This window comes from Mesoplodon bidens (assembly GCF_964165515.1).
Source record: "Mesoplodon bidens genome assembly, chromosome: 13".
In the NCBI taxonomy this organism is placed as follows: Eukaryota; Metazoa; Chordata; class Mammalia; order Artiodactyla; family Ziphiidae; genus Mesoplodon; species Mesoplodon bidens.
The window spans coordinates 17,300,841-17,319,223 of NC_138169.1; the positions used below are offsets into that span (position 1 = coordinate 17,300,841).

Here is an 18,383-nt window from a genome sequence, read left to right on the forward strand (position 1 = left end):
CAAAGTATACTCTAAAGATTAAAGGTGATCTTAAAAGGGAAATCTGTTGAGGCAGCCCTCCATGTGATTCTAATAAAGTCTGCAGGAATTTAAACTTATAAGCCTGCTGTGCTGTGCTTTAACTAGCTGTGTTCACATGTGAATTGAAGCTTTCATTAAAAGACCCAATTAAAACTGGATAAGTAAACTTCATTAAAGGTTTCCTGCTATCAATTTTAGGAAGACAAATCTTTTCTATGAATAAAAGTGAATATGGCAGACGGCTTTTGTAGATAGGAAATATTCCAGAAGCTGAAACAACCCACGCCCATCCTGGGAAGCTGCAAGGAAGGTCCTGGCTTTTAAGTTCCCCTTTGTTTTCAGTGTTCACATGAGGTAAGCCGTTTTGTTTTAGACCTTGGATCTATGAGATACAATTAGTGTGTCTGAGCAGCCAGGCTAATGCTACACAGAGGGGGTGAGAGATCTGAATTGACTGATGATTCCATCTTAAGAGCAGTATTAAGTCTGTAACATCTTTGGGAGGTTGTTTTTCTTTACCAGAACTTGGGGTCTTAAAAGTTCTAGTGAAGTTGATCAATGTTAGGACTGGGAAAGTTTTAGGGTAGAGGGGCAAAAAATTGTTTTACTATTATGGCAATTAAAATGGGAGAAGTTTTTCCCCTGCTTTCTGCAGGAAAGGAGTAGGAGGTACTGTGGAACGGGACTGCAATTGCAGTGGTTTAGGTTTGTATTTATATGAACAGACTGAGAATGCTCCTGTAATACATCTTTTTTCTACCTCCTTTTCCTCTTTTGTGACCTGGCTATATTTGTTTGAAGCCCAACAGGTGTTTGGCTTTCAAAGCTGCATCAATCTTGTCGATTTTAGCTCTACTTCCAGTCTCCAGCTGCTTTCAGGCCACAAACAGCTGGACAATGGGAGTGATCAGGCCCATATCTACCGCCAGGAAGTGACAGCTTTTAACTTCTCTTTCTTGATTCAGATATGAGAATCACATTGCCGCTGAGAGAGGACTGGGTTGATGATCCATGAAGTTTTTTTTAGTGCTTGCTCCTTGTTAATTTCAAAGGCGCCAGCTGGCTGAAAACAAAACTCAAAAGTTTTTCTAAGGTTTAGCTTTTTTTTTTTTTTTCCTGCGGTACGCGGGCCTCTCACTGTTGTGGCCTCTCCCGTTGCGGAGCACAGGCTCCGGACGCGCAGGCTCAGCGGCCATGGCTCACGGGCCCAGCTGCTCCGCGGCATGTGGGATCCTCCCGGACCGGGGCACGAACCCGTGTCCCCTGCATCGGCAGGCGGACTCTCAACCACTGTGCCACCAGGGAAGCCCTAAGGTTTAGCATTTTATCAATTGTTCTTAGGTGCTGTTCTTTGAGACAGGTGTATATAGAGTGCTGTATCTGGAAGCTTTTCAGTGACAAGGGCACAATCTTGTGAGTGAAGGTCGTGACTCACGTGAGGGGTAAATGACCCCTTCTGTGCTGGGGCAAGAGGCAGCATATCTGAAGACTTTTCAAATAGCCTTGAACTAAGGTCTCTGCAATTCAACTGCCAGCCAACTCACAGGTTGATTTCTGCAATTTCTTACCAACCCTCCCCCACCCCCCAAAAAAACCCTTAAGTTTCATCTGCACTGAAAATATTTATGGTCTCATTTTAACATCAAAGAGTGGACTGTATTAAGGAGACAAGAGCTCTGTCCAGCTCTGCTGAGTACTGGAGGGGGTTTGGCTAGACAAATAGTTATCAAACTTTTTTGTTTGGCTATAAGACCCTGACCTCAAACGTATCCTGACAAAGAATCTCTCTTTGTAAGACGTGAAATCAGGTAGATTTATTCTTTCAACGAGGATTTGTCAAGTTTCCTTCATGACAGGCACTGAGGACACAGTAGTGGCTTTTGGTAGAAGAACTGAATGAATAGTGATGAAAGTGTATTTCTTCCACCTACCTCAAGAAAAAAATGACAAAACCCATGAAAATTGTAAACTCATTTAGTGTTACAGTGTACAGTTCTAGTTGTGATCCTTAGCCCTCTAATTTGGGCCTTGGCTTTTGGCCCCAGACTTAGTCCTAGGCTGAAAGATGGACTTGGGTACAGCTAGGAAGTTTTCTGGTTCAAATCATCATTGGGTTCTAATGATTCATTATCCCTCTGGAAGGCAGCACTGGCAGAGAAGCCACAAATACACTTCAAAACTGAGTTTTAGTGCTGGTTTTCCTTAACCACATACTACAGAGCCAAGAAGAATTAGGAGTTAAGCAAAAAGTACAGACCAAATACCTCTGGGAGAAGGCCTGAAGCAGCCCCAAAGGAAAGCTACAATAAAGTGACAGAAGCTTGTTTCTTTCACTTTGAGACTGGTCACATCAGAACATGAGTCCAAGGCGCACAGCCTTAAGAGGAGATGTTGTGCTGGTCTCACTAACCACATTATCCTTCGGCTCCAGCCTTTTGACAGGATGTGACTGGTTCACACTCCAGGATCTTAAAGGAGTTACAGTTTGAAGCCAGAATGAATGGCTACAATGCCTGATGTTAGATTTTCATAAGTCACCTTCTGAAAACCTGCATCTTCTATCATCTCCTTGAATTCCTCCTAAAACACAAAGAAGGATACAGCAAAAATCGCCTGGATTTCAACTGTAGGGCCTTTGTTGTAAGCTATAGAAGTTTTGTACCTGAGATGGGAACTGTCGGATACTTTCTACAAGGTATTGATAGGACTTCCAATCTCCTGCAATGACCTCTCCCAGGACAGGAATGACCTGGAAGCTATATACATCATAGAGCCTAAACAAAAAGGCAAAAGATTAAGATTAGAACATGACCGTTAATAAGCAAGAAGGTCTAAGCCTGGGATTATAAACTCAAATGCCTATAAGGGTCAAGCAGGTACCTGAAATAAGTGAAGTGGGCCAGGTGCAAGAGCCTAGGGAGTAGTGAGGTTGTGGTGACAGGCACAGTTAGGAAGTACCAGAATAGTGGAGAAGGGGCAGTTACTATTCAGCTCTGACTATTGCCATGTGGGAATATGGGCTTAACCAGGGTTGCCATATATCTGATTTCTCAAGTGAAGCTGGAAATCTAGATTTTTATGTAAAATTTCCTGATTTTAAAATATGGACATCTAAGTCAATTTTTAAAATAACCATGAGTCAAACAAAATACATATGTGGGCCCACTTGAGTCTCTGGTTACTGGTTTGAGACCCTTCTGGCCTAGGTGTTGTCATTCAGAAATGGCTGACCTCAGAGGTGGCACTGTCCCTCAGGGACTCTGGGACACTGAACTATGAAGTTCATGCTTATAGCTTACTGGCTATTTTCTGTCCACTTTGGGATGGGAAACGCTTGGCTAGATGAAGAAAATCAAGCCCTGTTAACAATACCAACCTGGATACGAGCGGATTGTTTACTTGGCTGAACTCCAGACAGAGAAACCGTCCTCCTGGCTTCAGGACACGATGGGCTTCCTGGAGCGCCTGAGCAAGACAGGGACAACAGAACACACTCGTCAGCAGCCCTCATTCAACTCTGGGAGGCTGAGGCGGCGTCAGCTCCTATGGGCATTATAAAAGTTATTTCCCACAGATCCCGTGTTCACTCTCAGCTGGGAAGCTGTAATAGCAGAGATAACCCACAGTCTCCTAAATTTTTTAGGCATTCTGCTGCCCGTGACTAGAGAAGGTTACTTGGAGTAATCTAAACTGACTCAGATTGGTACAACCCCCCCACAGGTGGCAATTTTTGAATGACTTCTCAAAATCACAATGGATATTCCTTTTTGATCCAGCAATTTTACTTCAAGGAATCTATCTTACAGAAATGTTTCTACTGTGGAAATGACATGGGTTATTCATTATGGCACGATTTGAACAGCACAAGATTAGAAGTATCTTAACCATTAATGAGAGATGCTAAATTATGGAATATATATACAAAGGGAATGCAGCTATTAAAAAAAGGAAGAGCCAGTGTTCTTTATGTGCTGACATGGAAAAGTCTGCAGGTATATTTTTAAGGGAAAAAAAAGCAATGGGCAAAATGTTTCATATGCTAATATTTGTACAAAAAAAGAAAATAAATACACTTAATATGCACAAGACATCTTTGCAAAGCAACATTAAGAAATTGGTGACAGCAGGGGGAGGAGGCACTGAATGGTTGGGACACAAGGTGAAGACTTTTACTGATATATCCGTTTGTGCCTTTTGAACTTTGAATCTACTAAAATTTATTATTATTTTTTTAATTTAAAAGGAATAATAAACTGGCTACAGACACAGGACAGGTCATAAAAATGAAGCTAAAGTACACCATAAAGGATGTCCCACCTAAAGCAGGCAACTAGGCAACTGGAGTCCACATTACAGAAATGAAACTGGGTGCCTTGCTTACCATCTTCAAATGTTTGAACAGAATGTTCAAGCAGAAATAAAGAAGAGCTGCATCAGATTAAGAGCTGAACATTCCCTTCTTCCTACAGAGGAACCATGAATCTAGCTACTTTCTGCCAAAATAGGGTTTGAGTGCCTTTTTCTCTGTCAGCCTTGGAAATCCCTCTGGTCTGCAGTGTCAGAGTCAGGTGGCTTCACAAGCGAGAGGAAGCAGATGAAATGAGAGAGCAAGACTGACAGTCTCAAAAATGTAAATACCGGGATTTCTCTGGTGGTCCAGTGGTTAAGAATGTGCCTTCCAACGCAGGGGACGCGGGTTTTGATCCCTGGTTGGGGAACTAAGATCCCACATGCCACGGGGCAACTAAGACCACGCACTCAGGAGCCCGCGTGCCACAACTAGAGAGAAGCCCGCCACCGCAACTAAGACCTGATGCGGCCAAATAAATAAATTTTTTTTTAAAAGATGTAAATACCAACCCAAGCAACAAAGGCTTCTGTGGGGATCTGCTCTGTGTTTTTTTTTTCAATTTTGTGGGCAGGAAAATTGGCAATTTAAAGGATTAAGACCTCTAAGTCTGAAACATTCAACTCAGGAGCTGAGCCCAGAGAAGAATCTCTCCCTTTCCTCATTCACGGTGGAGCCACTCCAGGAGAACTAATATCCTGAGTCATGCAAGCGGATGCAGCCATTCATTACCCGATCGATGTGTGTGACATTCCGGATCCCAAAGGCAATGGTGTAAACATCAAACTTGTCATCATCAAAGGGCAGTTCTTCAGCGTCTCCCAATACCCAAGCAAGTCCTGAAAGAGAAAAGCAGTTCTGGCCTCAGTCTGGACAGCTGTCTCCTCTGCACCCAGTGAACTGTCAAACCTGAGGAGGGGGTCGTGGGAAACCCTGAATTTGCAGTAGGCCGGACAGAACTGTGGGTACCGTGGACACCCTGTTGGCGGCTGGCTTGTGAAGTGGGGGCAGTCCTGTGGCAATTAGCCCTTAAACCTGTGGAATCTGACGCTAACTCTGGGTAATTAGTGTCAGAACTGAACTGAATTGTTGGAGAGCTGGTTGGCGCTGGAGAACTGGAGAGCTGTTTGGTGCCGGGCAAACATCACACGTGTGGTATCTGAAGTGGTGTCAGAAAATGCACACCTGCCTTCTCCAGTGGATTCCTGGCCACCGTCTTCACGGTGTCCTCCAGTCCTGAGAATGTGAAGCTGGTGCCCTTGAAGTTTAGCAGGAAGTCCCTCCAAGGCTCTCAGAGTAGACACTGGTCACTTAGTTATGCCTTACCCTTAAGCAATTTTTATCCAACTAGGTGTTTTGTGTAAAGCACTGTGGTTAAGAGCCCAGGTCCTGGGGTTGCCTGTGTTCTAATTCCAGCTTCCCCATTTATTAGCTATATAATGTTTAATAAACTACTTTGTTTCCTCATCTGTAAAATGGAGTCAATAATAGTACCTACTTCAGACAGTCATTGGAAGTATTCTAAGTATGTAATTTAGTATAATTATATTGGTTCTCCTGGAGTCATAGCGAAGCAGAGTGTCTTGACTGCAAGTCTGGTCATGAATTCAGAAAACACCCAAGGGAGCTCCCCATCAGGGTAGCTATGTCCTCTGAGGATCCTGATTTGGCTTTAATATTATTCAACTTGCAGTGAATCAGACATCAAGTATGATAGAGGGACTTCCCTGGTGGTGTAGTGGTTAAGAATCTGCCTGCCAACGCAGGGGACAAGGTTCGAGCCCTGGTCTGGGAAGATCCCACATGCCACGGAGCCACTAAGCCTGAGCACCACAACTACTGAGCCTGTGCTCTAGAGCCTGTGAGCCACAACTACTGAAGCCCGTGCACCTAGAGCCCGTGTTCCACAACAAAGAAGCAACCACAATGAGAAGCCCGTGCACTGCAATGAAGAGTAGCCGACGCTCGCCGCAACTAGAGAAAGCCCGCGAGCAGCAACAAAGACCCAATGCAGCCATAAGTAAATAAATAAATAAATTTAAAATAAAATAAAATAAAACATTTGGCTTCCTTAAATAAATAAATAAATAAATAAAATAAAAGCACTGTCACGTTCGGTGTCTCAATGGAACTTAAAAAAAAAAAAGTATGATATAGAAGGAAGGCACTATAGGGGAAGGTCAATGGAAATAACCCTCCTGGAAGGCATGCCAGCAGTATTTAACAAGAGCCCTAGTAATAAGTATATCCTTTGACCTAGCTATTTGAATTTTAGGAGGAGGACATTAATGACATCATCATCAAAGCTACTGCTTACTAAGCCCATGATGGCAGGGTCTGTGTCATCACTTCGCATACATTATCTTCTCACATCCTCATACCGACTCTGAGACAGCCGTACTATCATCTTCATGTTTCAGGTGAACAAAATTGAGTATCAGAAAGATTGAAGTAGCTTGCCTAAGGTCACACAGATGGATTAGAACTCAGGAAGTTTTATTCCAGAGCCTGTGTTTTTAACAGTTATGGGATAGTACCTCCTACTGTGAGAAGGGTTATTATTTTCTACATTTTATAGATAAGGTAATTGAGATCTAGAGAGCCTAAACACTTGTCCAAATATATAGTCAGTAAAAAGAAAATAATGATGCATGCAAAAATTTACAAATAAGGATGTTACAACATTGTGCTACATGCAAGAACATCAGAAAAAAAGAAAGATCAACTAGTTACGTAAATTGGTTATGCAAATCATAAAACATCCATATGAGGGAATATCATAAAAAATGATTTTAGGGCCTCCCTGGTGGCACAGTGGTTGAGAGTCCGCCTGCCGATGCAGGGGATACGGGTTCGTGCCCCGGTCTGGGAGGATCCCATATGCCGCGGAGCGGCTGGGCCCGTGAGCCATGGCCGCTGGGCCTGCGCATCCGGAGCCTGTGCTCTGCAACGGGAGAGGCCACAACAGTGAGAGGCCCGCATACCGCAAAAAGAAAAAAAAAAAAAAAAAAAAAAAAAAATGATTTTAAGGAAATTTTTTTTTTTTTTTTGGCTGCACCATGTGGCTTGTGGGATATTAGTTCCTTGACCATGGATCGAACCTGAGCCCTCAGCAGTTAGAGTGTGCAGTCCTAATCACTGGACCGCCAGAGAATTCCCAGGAGTTTTTAATAACATGGGAAAATCTCATGATACAATGCTGAATTAAATAAAGCAGGATACTAAATTATATACATAAGATGTTCTCAATTTTATAAAAAGAAAATGATTAGGAAAAAGCTAGGAAGGAAATATATTGAGGGTCATCTCTGGATGCTGAAACTCTGGTTAATATTTACTTCTTAATACCTTTTCAAATTTTTGATTTCTAATATCCAAAATTTTCCCAAATATATCACTTTTATAAACCATCAAATAATCTTTTTAAGGTTCCTGCCCTCCAAGCTTCCATTTTGGGAGGAAGTGCTACATGTAAGTAAAACACATAATAGTACTACACACAAAAATGCCTTTACACATTAATTTTTTAAACTATTAAATCAGTTCTAGGACCTTCCTACTTAGTTTCAAATTTTTTTGCATGATATTTTTTGCAAAGGTATTATTGGAGATTGATAAAGCAAGGAGGAAAGATAAAACCATACTATGCAGCATGTAATGATTCCTACGCAGGTGGATTTCTTGGCTGTTAGGAGAGCCTGAAGGGCAAGCTGTGCTATGGAAGAGATGATTCGAGAGGTGGAACATTACCCATCATTTCCATCTTTGTTCTCCAGTCTTCGTGGCTAAGCACCAGAGAGAAGGGAAACACGTTTCTCAGTAGGAGTAAGAACACGGTGCCTTTGTCTAGAAACACTAGTGACTGTCAGCCTTCTGATCAGTGTTGATGGTTAACAAAAGAGCCCTTCATTTGGGGGGCCAAGTGGGCTGCAGTTCGTCTAGGCAGCTCATTCTGTGGGTGGGAGGAGGAGGAGGCAGCAGAATTGAGCTAAAATAACCATAGACACTCATGGTGGGGGTGGGGGAGGGGAGAAGTGCTGATAGGGACCCAAGGGACTTGGCTTCCTCTGCTGTGCACCACTGCCTCTCACGGGGGCTGCCTGCAGCGCTCGGCCAGCGTGGAAGAGGGCAGTGCAGCGGCTCTGAAGAGCTGGGTAAATGTGCTGCAGCTGCCAGATCAGTACTTCTACTGGGGCAAAAAACAGGGGGCAAAAGTATTTCAAAATATGAAAACAAACAGAAAGCCAAATGCAAAATGTATATCTTTAAGCTAGAGCAGAAACTGTCTATTTGGAGGCTGCAACAGGTTCCTGGAGATAGCCAGGCATTCTCCCATTGGCCACTGAGAGTACCGTGCTAGGGAAATTTGAGGAGTACCATTTACGGGTGATTCTTCAACTGCATCAGCTGGGCCCTCTGAGAAACCCACGATGAAACAGAGGTAGGAGGGCAAAAGGTTTTTTTTCTTTTTGGGGATGGGGGTGAGAGGAGACACCTGGGAAAAATAAAAAGGAGAGGAAGCAAGGCTGTGTGGGAAAAGCCATTAGACCTGCAATGGAATATTACTCAGCCATAAAAAGAAACGAAATTGAGTTATTTGCAGTGAGGTGGATGGACCTAGAGTCTGTCACACACAGTGAAGTAAGTCAGAAAGAGAAAAACAAATGCCGTATGCTAACGCATATATTTGGAATCAAAAAAAAAAGGTACTGATGAACCTAGTGGCAGGGCAGGAATAAAGACGCAGACGTGGAGAATGGACTTGAGGACACAGCGGGTGAGGGGCAAAGTGAGAGTAGCATCGACATACATATACACAACCAAATGTAAGAGATATAGCTAGTGGGAAGCAGCAGCATAGCACAGGGAGGTCAGCTCGGTGCTTTGTGATGACCTAGAGGGATGGGATAGGGAGGGTGGGAGGGAGCCTCAAGAGGGAATATGGGGATGTATGTGTGTATATGGCTGATTCACTTTGTTGTACAACAGAAATTAACACAGTATTGTGAAGCAATTATATTCCAAGATGTATTAAAATAAATAAATAAATCACACACACACACACACACACACACACACACACACACACACACACACACACACACACACACACACACACACACACACACACACACACTCACTCCCTCCCTCCCTCCCTCCCTCCCTCCCCCCCCCCAAAAACAAAGCCATTAGACCTGGATGAAGATCTGAGAAAGTCTCAGCCCACCCAATGGTGGGGGTGGGGTAGAGGTGCTCTGGAGCAAAGACTGGCTGTAAAAAGAGCCCCACATGGGAAATGTCCAGGCCCCAGGAGCCCTGGTTTGAAAGCTGAAGCAGAGCTTAGTTTTGGGAGGGAGATGAAATGGCTCAAGAACAGGGCATGGGGGTCACTGGGGAGCTGCTGGGAATTAAAAGCCAAACTTGTCTCAGTGTCCAAGAGCTGAGATCCAAAGAGCCAGCCCCCATTCCGGATCTGCCATTTAAATTGTGTTAGTTGAAGCAGATACTTAACCTCTTTGGGTTTGGGTTATCTACCCTGTCACATGTGGCTGATAATCTAACTCCCTGGGTTGCTGAAATAATGTACGTAACAGCACACATGCTGGACGCAGCCACACAAATTATCCTCCACTCCTACCTATCTGTAAGTTTTTGAAACCTGGAAGAGAAAGCACTTCAGCATTGTACATATTCCATCTTATTTTATAAACATATCAACATCTCCTCTGGGTCCACTTTCTGCAGGACTTACCAGCTTTGTATCCTTGAGCACGGGCTTTCTGTTTTCCAATCTTTAGCATCTCCTTGTTGATGTCGCAGACCATGACATGAGAACCGCCCAAAGAATCCTCTTCATTCTGGTACTTTTTGGCAATTTCTTCCCAGGATAAATTTTGTTGGGCCCTTAATTGCCTCTTCTCCTTTCTCTGATGCTGTGCCTGAACATAATTAAGGAACCGGAATGCAATGTCACCTGTGGGAAGCCAACAGGAGGAAAGATCAAACACAAACAAAAACAAAAACCCAGCATTTCTTAAACCCAAAAGGAGCAACAAAGGTACAGGGGTTGAGGAGTGTATGAAAATTGAAGTTTGTACTCATCTCAACAGTAACTATTTTTTTAATTTTTATTTTTATATATTTTATTTATTTATTTTTGGCTGCGTTGGGTCTTCCTGGCTGTGCGCCGGTTTTCTCTAGCTGCGGCGAACGGAGGCTACTCTTCATTGTGGTGCACAGGCTTCTCATTGCGGTGGCTTCTCTTGTTGTGGAGCACAGGCTCTAGGTGTGCGGGCTTCAGTAGTTGTGGCTCGTGGGCTCTAGAGCGCAGGCTCAGTAGCTGTGGTGCACGGGCTTAGTTGTTCCACGGCACGTGGGATCTTCGGGGACCAGGGCTTGAACCCATGTCCCCTGCATTGGCAGGCGGATTCTTAACCACTGCGCCACCAGGGAAGCCCAGTAACTTTTCTTTTTAACAGCAAATTTTTAACGTCTAAGATTCTTTAAAAAACCTGGACTTCCCTGGTGGCTCAGTGGTTAAAAATCCGCCTGCCAATGCAGGGGACACGGGTTCAAGCCCTGCTCCAGGATGACCCCACATGCTGCGGAGCAACTAAGCCCGTGCGCCACAGCTACTGAGGCCACGTGCCACAACTACTGAAGCCCGTGCGCCTAGAGCCTGTGCTCCACAACAAGAGAAGCCACCGCAGTGAGAAGCCTGCGCACCACAACGAAGAGTAGCCCCCACTTGCTGCAACTAGAGAAAGCCTGCATGCAGCAATGAAGACCCAAAGCAGCCAAAAATAAATAAATTAATTAATTAAAAAAAAAAACCTCGGGCTTCCCTGGTGGCGCAGTGGTTGGGGGTCCGCTTGCCGATGCAGGGGACACGGGTTCGTGCCCCGGTCCAGGAAGATCCCACGTGCCGCAGAGCGACTGGGCCCGTGAGCCATGGCCGCTGAGCCTGCGTGTCCGGAGCCTGTGCTCCGCAATGGGAGAGGCCACAGCAGTGAGAGGCCTGTGTACCGCAAAAAAAAAAAAACCTTTAAAAAATTGCATATGTAATGCATGGACACATTCTTACTATAAGACTCAATACCTAAACATGTAGAATAAAACATGAAAGTTGCATTCTCTGTCCACACTCTCCAGACATAACAAGTGTTTAGAGCTTAGCATGCAGCCTTCTAGTCTTTTTCTAATAATTTTTATGACAGTAACATAAAGGTAAAGGTACAGTCACAAGCAACAGTTCCTTGCCACACCACTTCCTACTCCCAGTTCAGTTCCCCACAGACCATCCTTCCCAACTCCTTTAACTGTTTATTCTGTTGGTTACAGCTACTTCTTTACTCACCCCCATCTCTGCTTGCTTTTATCCTCCCAATATATTTTATCACTTTTCATAATTCCTCACAGATACCTTTGTAACCTAGAGTAATAAACTAATCAATATATTTTTTTATTTTAATTTTTTCATTGAAGTATAGTTGATATACAATGTTTCAGGTGTACAGCAAAGTGGTTCAGTTTTACATATATATACATTTTTTTTCTTTTTCAGATTCTTTTCCATTATAGGTTATTACAAGATATTGAATACAGTTCCCTGTGTTATACAGTAAGTCCTTGTTGTTTATTTTATATATAGTAGTATACCTCTGTTAATCCCAATTCCAAATTTATCCCTCCACCCCAGTATTTTATTTCTTATTCCACCAACTACAGACAGTACCTCTTGACTCCCTTCAGCATTCCATCATATATATATTTTTATTCTGTCAAGCCTGATAACATTTTATTTGTTCTATAGCTACGTCTTCTGTGCTTTGTTGATGGTTTGAGTCTAAAAGCTGAAAATCAAGTGTGTACATTATTGTGACCAGGTAAATATTGTTCGGGCAAAGCCAGTGCTCTCCGGATCACATTTCCCTTTTTATAATGCAGTTTCCTTGTCTTTGTTTATTTCTTACACTGCAAGAAATATATCCTTAAGTTTTTCCATTCTCTCCATCCAATTAGGTATTCTCTAGTCACTTTCCTATATATCTAAATATATGTACTCATATAAAACAACTTAAAAACATAAATGGGGATCATATTATATGCATTGTATACAACTTTTCTTTTTCTTCCCACTTAATATGTCCTTGAGACCATTCCATTGGTATTTATAGGCTTTCCTCATTCTTTTAAATAGCTACCTAATATTTTATAGTATTGATGTATCTTAATTTAAAGCCATTTCTTTTTTAAAAATATATATTTATTTATTTTATTTTTTGACTGTGTTGGGTCTTCGGTGCTGTGTGTGGGCTTTTCTCTTTAGTTGTGGTGAGCAGGGTCTACTCTTCATTGCGGTGCACGGGCTTCTCATTGTGGTGGCTTCTCTTGTTGCGGAGCATGGACTCTAGGCTCGCAGGCTTCACTAGTTGTGGCACATGGGCTCAGTAGTTGTGGTTTGTAGGTTCTAGAGAGCAGGCTTAGTAGTTGTGGCGCACAGGCTTAGTTGCTCCGCGGCATGTGGGATCTTCCCAGACCAGGGATCGAACCTCTGCCCCCTGCATTGGCAGGCAGATTCTTAACTACTGCGCCACCAGGGAAGTCCCTAAAGCCATTTCTTTATTGAGGTAGAAATAGGTTATTTCCAATTTTTCACTATGACTAAAAATTATGCAGTGAGCATATTTGTAGCTCTACTTTTTCAATGTCTTTTTAAATATATGGGATTACTTTTCAATTGTATTTTCTAAATGGGCAGTTGCTAGCATGTGGTAATGTTACTGGCTGGGGTACATTGGAGATAGAAGCAGCTCTGACTGACCCCCTTCTGTAGCTATCTCTCTGTGCAAGTTTTTGTTTTTGTTTTCAGACTACATATCTAGAATTTGAACTGTGGGATCCTAGACTGTAAGCATTTTAGATTTTGATAGATTCTGCTAAATCGTCCTCCACCTTACTGCCCTCTGTGCTTCCTTTTGGGTAGAGGGCCACACCAACAAAGCCACACATATGCATGTTTCAAACATGGACATTTGTCTACTGTAATTTATTATTATACATTATCCTATTAGTATAGATTATGACATTATTACATTATATTACACATTATGACATTTTTCTCTCCAAATGCCTAGTGTGCACCAAATAACAAAGGACCATGCATAAATAAATGAGCTTTTGATATCTGATATCATAGTAGGTTAGGCAGAAAAGTCTGCCTAGAAAGCTTACATAACATGATAAAAGCTCTCCCACTTCCCCACACCAAAGAAAGAGGGAAAGTGGGATAAAGGTTAAACAGAAGGTAAAACGGTTGTTTAGATGGGGAAATGCCACTGGAGTTAAAAATTGGTCGTTTTACTTTGTAATCCTCTGAATTTTAGAAAAGTGACAGGCACAAAGCTGATATTCTGTGCTTTTGACTGACATTCAGTTAAGAAGAAAAGAGTAAATCTTTCTGAGAAGTGTACTGATTTTCAATTACTATCTTCAGGCTAATGGTAGGTGAGCTAGCTCATTCCAACAAGAGACACTAATTTTTTAAAACTATTTTATTTTTATTTTTTACTTATTTATTTATTTTGGCCACACTGCGAGGCATGCGGGGTCTCAGTTCCCCGACCAGGGATCTAACCTGTGCCCCCTGCAGCGGAAGTGCAGAGTCTTAACCACTGGACCGCCAGGGAAGTCCCAAGAGACACTAGTTTTTATAAAAGGAGCTTAGTGGTACCCCAGGATACAGAACTGTATGTTACCTGTGCCTCCAGCAACATCCAGCAGCTGGGTCCCCGGAAACGGGCGCATCTTCCAGAGCAGCAAATCCTTCCAAACACGGTGGATACCAAGACTCATCATATCATTCATCACATCATACTTCTTGGCCACACTTTCAAACACCTGATAGACTTGAGAGAAATACAACATGATTGGACTATTCATAAGATTAACCTGGAAAAGTCCTAAATGAAAGAGGAGAAAGCTTCCCCCCCCATGAAATTAACTGTCTGCAAGGTGGAGCCAAGTCATAATGCTTGATGCCCAAATCTTCACCTTAACATTACCCCTTCTAAAAAAGGCTTAAATTACATCATGTAAGAAAGAAGTCAACCTCTTTTCTGTTATCTTAGTTAGCTTTACCTAGGGTCATTACCTTGTAATAATGTCATGCACATACTTAAGTACTAAATAGGTTTCTGTTTTTCTTTTTCTTTTTTTTTGCCACGCAGCTTGGCTTGCAGGATCTTAGTTCCCTGACCAGGGATCGAACCCGCGCCCTCAGCAGTAAAAGCGCTGTGTTCTAACCACTGGACCGTCAGGCAATTCCCCAGTTTCTGTTTCTTAGAGGAAGGGGCGGTGGGGGGTTGGAATGTTTCTAATATTATTATAATAAAAGACAACAAAATCCATTAGAAAGACATGACAAATGGATGGGAAGACCTCAGCTCATCTCTGCCAGCATCACTGAGAAAAACCTCATGTACAATTTGGTGGGCAGATGGATGGCAGGATGTGAATCAGGGCCAAGTCACACTGTAGAGGGTCCTCATGACCCTCCATAGGATTAAGGCAGAATGTGGAATCTGGGCTAGCTGAAGAGTTAAGTAATTTACTATCCAATACACTTTAAAGTACAGGCTATATTTAACTTCTTTGCACCTCAATTTCTGCCCATGAGATGAGAATATCAGCGCCAGCCCCCTACCTGCCTGCTGTAAGGCTGAATTAGGTAATGAAGGGGAGACACGTTGAGTTCCTCAGATAAAATGTGCTGCTTAGACCCAAAACATTACTGTCCTCTGCTGAATCAGCAGACTACAGAGCCCCCTCCTTTAACTCAATCTTGAATGTCTATTCTCAACCTTGGGATCCTATAAGCTTGCTCTTTGCTTTTGAACATCTTTTTTGGGGGTACTTAGAGGGACACTAAGGCTCAATCCACTAAGTATAAGCCCTTCTTGCTTTACATGGTTCTAATATACAAGAATTTCAGTTACTGTGGTTTAGTTCAATAATACCAGTCCTCCAGCAACTTCAAATCCAGTGGTCTATTAACTGTGACTAATTACATAAAGTACAAATTCTGCTAGTAGTTCTTCAGTCCACAAATCATACATAAATAACAGATATGCATCATGATCAGAAGCCAATAATGTCACTTCTCAGTTTGTAGGTGGTTGGTCACTAGACATCAGTTATTCAGTTCACATGCAGACAGCAAAGCATGTAGTTGTGTTATCTTCTTATCTCAGCTGTAAATCTCTGTGGCATTTTACAAAACTAGATAACTGAAAGAGGAAATTGGCCAATGAAAATGAAAGTGCAACAAAATAATGAAAAGTGATAACCCTGGAAGTGAAATTTGAATATGTCAGTGGAGTTACAGGAGAAACATGACCATGGGAATGTTGATACTGCTGCTGCTCGAGAGGCTTTAGATATGCAGCCAGAGGAACTTTGGGAAAATTAACTTATGGATGTAAATGAGAATGTGGTTGTGATGAAAAGGTTGAAGATGTCCCAGAGGAAATGATGCCAGCAAAAAATTTCACATTAAAGGAATTCTTGGAGATATTTCATGACATTGAAAGTGAAAGGATAAAATGTTAGAAGCTGACTGAACCTTAGAAAGAAGTATGGCCGTTTGCTGAGGCATGGAGAAGGTGCTCACTCCCTACTGTAAATTATATGCCAAAAAGGACACAAACACTGTTTAAACTACTCGTGGTAAATTTTTTACAAAGGAATAAAACAACTTAATTCTCAATCTTTCTAATTTTTTATTAGATTTTAGTTTAATTTAAAATTTTAAATTTAAACAATTGAAAATTCTAATTGTATTAATTAAATCTAATTTTAAATGACAGTGTGCTAAATAAATATCAACTTTACTATTTTTTCATTTCCTTATACATTTATAACTGACAGTAAGAGAGTTTTTGATGTTTGATAATTTTTAAAGGTTCTGGAACAATCGCAATTTTCCCCATTGATCCTTAAGGTCATTGTCATGATTTCAGCTTGCATGGACATTTTTACTGTCCTGCATCATTGTGCAAAGGGAAGATTGCCTGTACTTCAATCCTGGGTCTCAACCTGGAAGTCGTATTTAGCTTACTGGGTAACTCTTCCCCCCCGTCATTGTGTGAAATGTTGTTTATACATTGTAAAGCACAATACAGAGGTTAAGCATTATTATTATTTTGGAAGCAACCCATGTGGATTCAAATTCCAGCTATGCCGCTTATTAGTAGTTTATTCATCTATACAAACAGGATAAGAGTTCCTACCTCATACGCTTGTATTTATAAGAACTAATGTGAAATATTTTTAAAAGGTTTCAGGGCCTCAATAAAAGTTTGCTATCGTTTTACTTGGCTCCATTTATTTCACGCCATAATCAGTTATCAAGCTCCCAATGTGCATCAGGTGCTGAGGATACAGACGTGAATGAGCCACCATCCTAGCTTTCTGGGGATTCACAGTGAAATAAATGTTAATTTAAATTCAGTATTCAAAGAGTTACAGTAGAGCTACGTATAATATTTAGTTAAGGTTCAGGTGAGAGGTAATACAACGTGCTAGTCTATAAGAGGATGGAAATTCAGTTGTAGGCTCTTTCTCTTATTTCCTGGGTGACCATAGGCCAAGTTAAGGAACCTCTCAGAGTCTCACCTTATCCATCTGTAATATGGGCATAATACCTTCCCCATTACAAATGGTACAGAGTTTTTAAAAAGTTCTTTTCCTTTCCTATGCTTATGGTGAACACAAAAAACTGCTCAACAATATCTAACATTTACTGAGCAATTATGAAGTGCCAGGCATTATTCAAAATTCTTCACTGTATGAAGTAATCTAATCTTCACAAGAACTCTATGAAAAAAGTTACTATTATTCCTATCGGACAAATTTGGAAGCTGAGGCACACAGAAAATAGTTTCCTTCTTTCTTTTTATAAAAGATGGCCTATCCCTTTAGCAAGAGATTAAGAACGTGGGCTCTGTAGTCCGACCAAACTGGGTTGGAATACTAGTTCCACCACTTACTAGCTATGTTAAACTGGGCAAGTTTTTGCTTAACGTTTAAGCCTCAATTTCCTCATACGTAACATGGGATAGCAATATTCATCATCGGGAAGTTGAAATGAGAATTGTAAACAATGTCTGCACACTGCCTGGCACATCATAAACGCTCAACTGATGGGGTTTTGTGATAATTACTTAAAAAGAGGAAGCGTCTCAGTTTGGCAGGGTTAGGCTGGGGATACTCCTTGGAGGTCAGGACTGCAGAAGATAATGCACCAGAGCCGACAGGACGTTAAATCAACCCTTAATAAGGGCAGAAGAAACTAGATCGCAGACGGTCAGATTCCCCCCTCCCCCCTCTCACCCTTTTCACCTTTGCCCCCCTTCTCCTCTTCCGACACAGTCTCAAACCCGAAGTGCGTTTCGGTTGCCCGCTTCTCTTGGGACAAGGGCCGCGCACCCAGCGGGCCCCTGGGCCAGGAGCTACGAAGCCCGGGAAGCCTGCAGCCCGGCAACACTCGCGACCACTCACGGCAGCAGAAGCTCCGTAAAACCCAGCTCCTGGGGGCCGCCATCTTGACAGTCGGGTGACCGCCGCCAGACAGGATGTCGCGTTGCCTCACTAGATGGCTGACGGCGGCCGGCCAGAGTCATTATTAGCTGAAGGCGTCCTGAAACCTGATATTAAGGAGTTCTGCAGGATCTCTGGGATTCTGAGGCTATTTAGGCTTTGAGTACCCGAAATCCCTTTCTCTCTCTCTCTCCAAATTGAATATAGAATTTACCAGGAATGAGCGGACCCTAGGGAGAACCCCCAATCACCTCTCTGAGGCCACGTCTCTGCATCTTGCCAACCTGTAGTACGAACTTCCAAGATATTGAGTAACTCTTGTATTCTGGTGCAGAAGAGGGCAAACGGAGGTACAGTGTGGTAAAAGGCTAATATTACAGGATCAATTCTCGCAATCCTTGGCGTGCATAAAGAA

The 18,383-nt window shown here is 42.4% G+C and overlaps 1 protein-coding gene across 1 annotated transcript; it reads right to left on the bottom strand.

Moving 5' to 3' along the window:
- Nucleotides 1-1,977: 1,977 nt before the first annotated feature.
- On the bottom strand, nucleotides 1,978-18,005 carry COQ5 (coenzyme Q5, methyltransferase). The gene is made up of 7 exons (XM_081251980.1): nucleotides 17,771-18,005; nucleotides 14,128-14,277; nucleotides 10,122-10,343; nucleotides 5,102-5,208; nucleotides 3,398-3,486; nucleotides 2,684-2,795; nucleotides 1,978-2,601 (listed from the first exon to the last, which is right to left on the bottom strand). The coding sequence occupies exons 1-7, from the start codon at nucleotides 17,970-17,972 to the stop codon at nucleotides 2,500-2,502; spliced, it is 984 nt and encodes a 327-aa protein (XP_081108106.1). The 5' UTR covers nucleotides 17,973-18,005; the 3' UTR covers nucleotides 1,978-2,499.
- Between the last annotated feature and the right edge of the window lie 378 nt (nucleotides 18,006-18,383).

Excerpts from the sequence above, each read along its gene's own strand:
- COQ5 (XM_081251980.1), bottom strand. The coding sequence starts at position 17,972 with ATGGCGGCCCCCAGGAGCTGGGTTTTACGGAGCTTCTGCTGCCGTGAG. Across the intron at positions 14,278-17,770 it reads AGAGGAGAAGGGGGGCAAAG|TCTATCAGGTGTTTGAAAGT; the intron begins GTGAAAAGGGTG and ends ATTTCTCTCAAG. Across the intron at positions 2,796-3,397 it reads AACAATCCGCTCGTATCCAG|GCTCTATGATGTATATAGCT; the intron begins GTTGGTATTGTT and ends CTTTTTGTTTAG.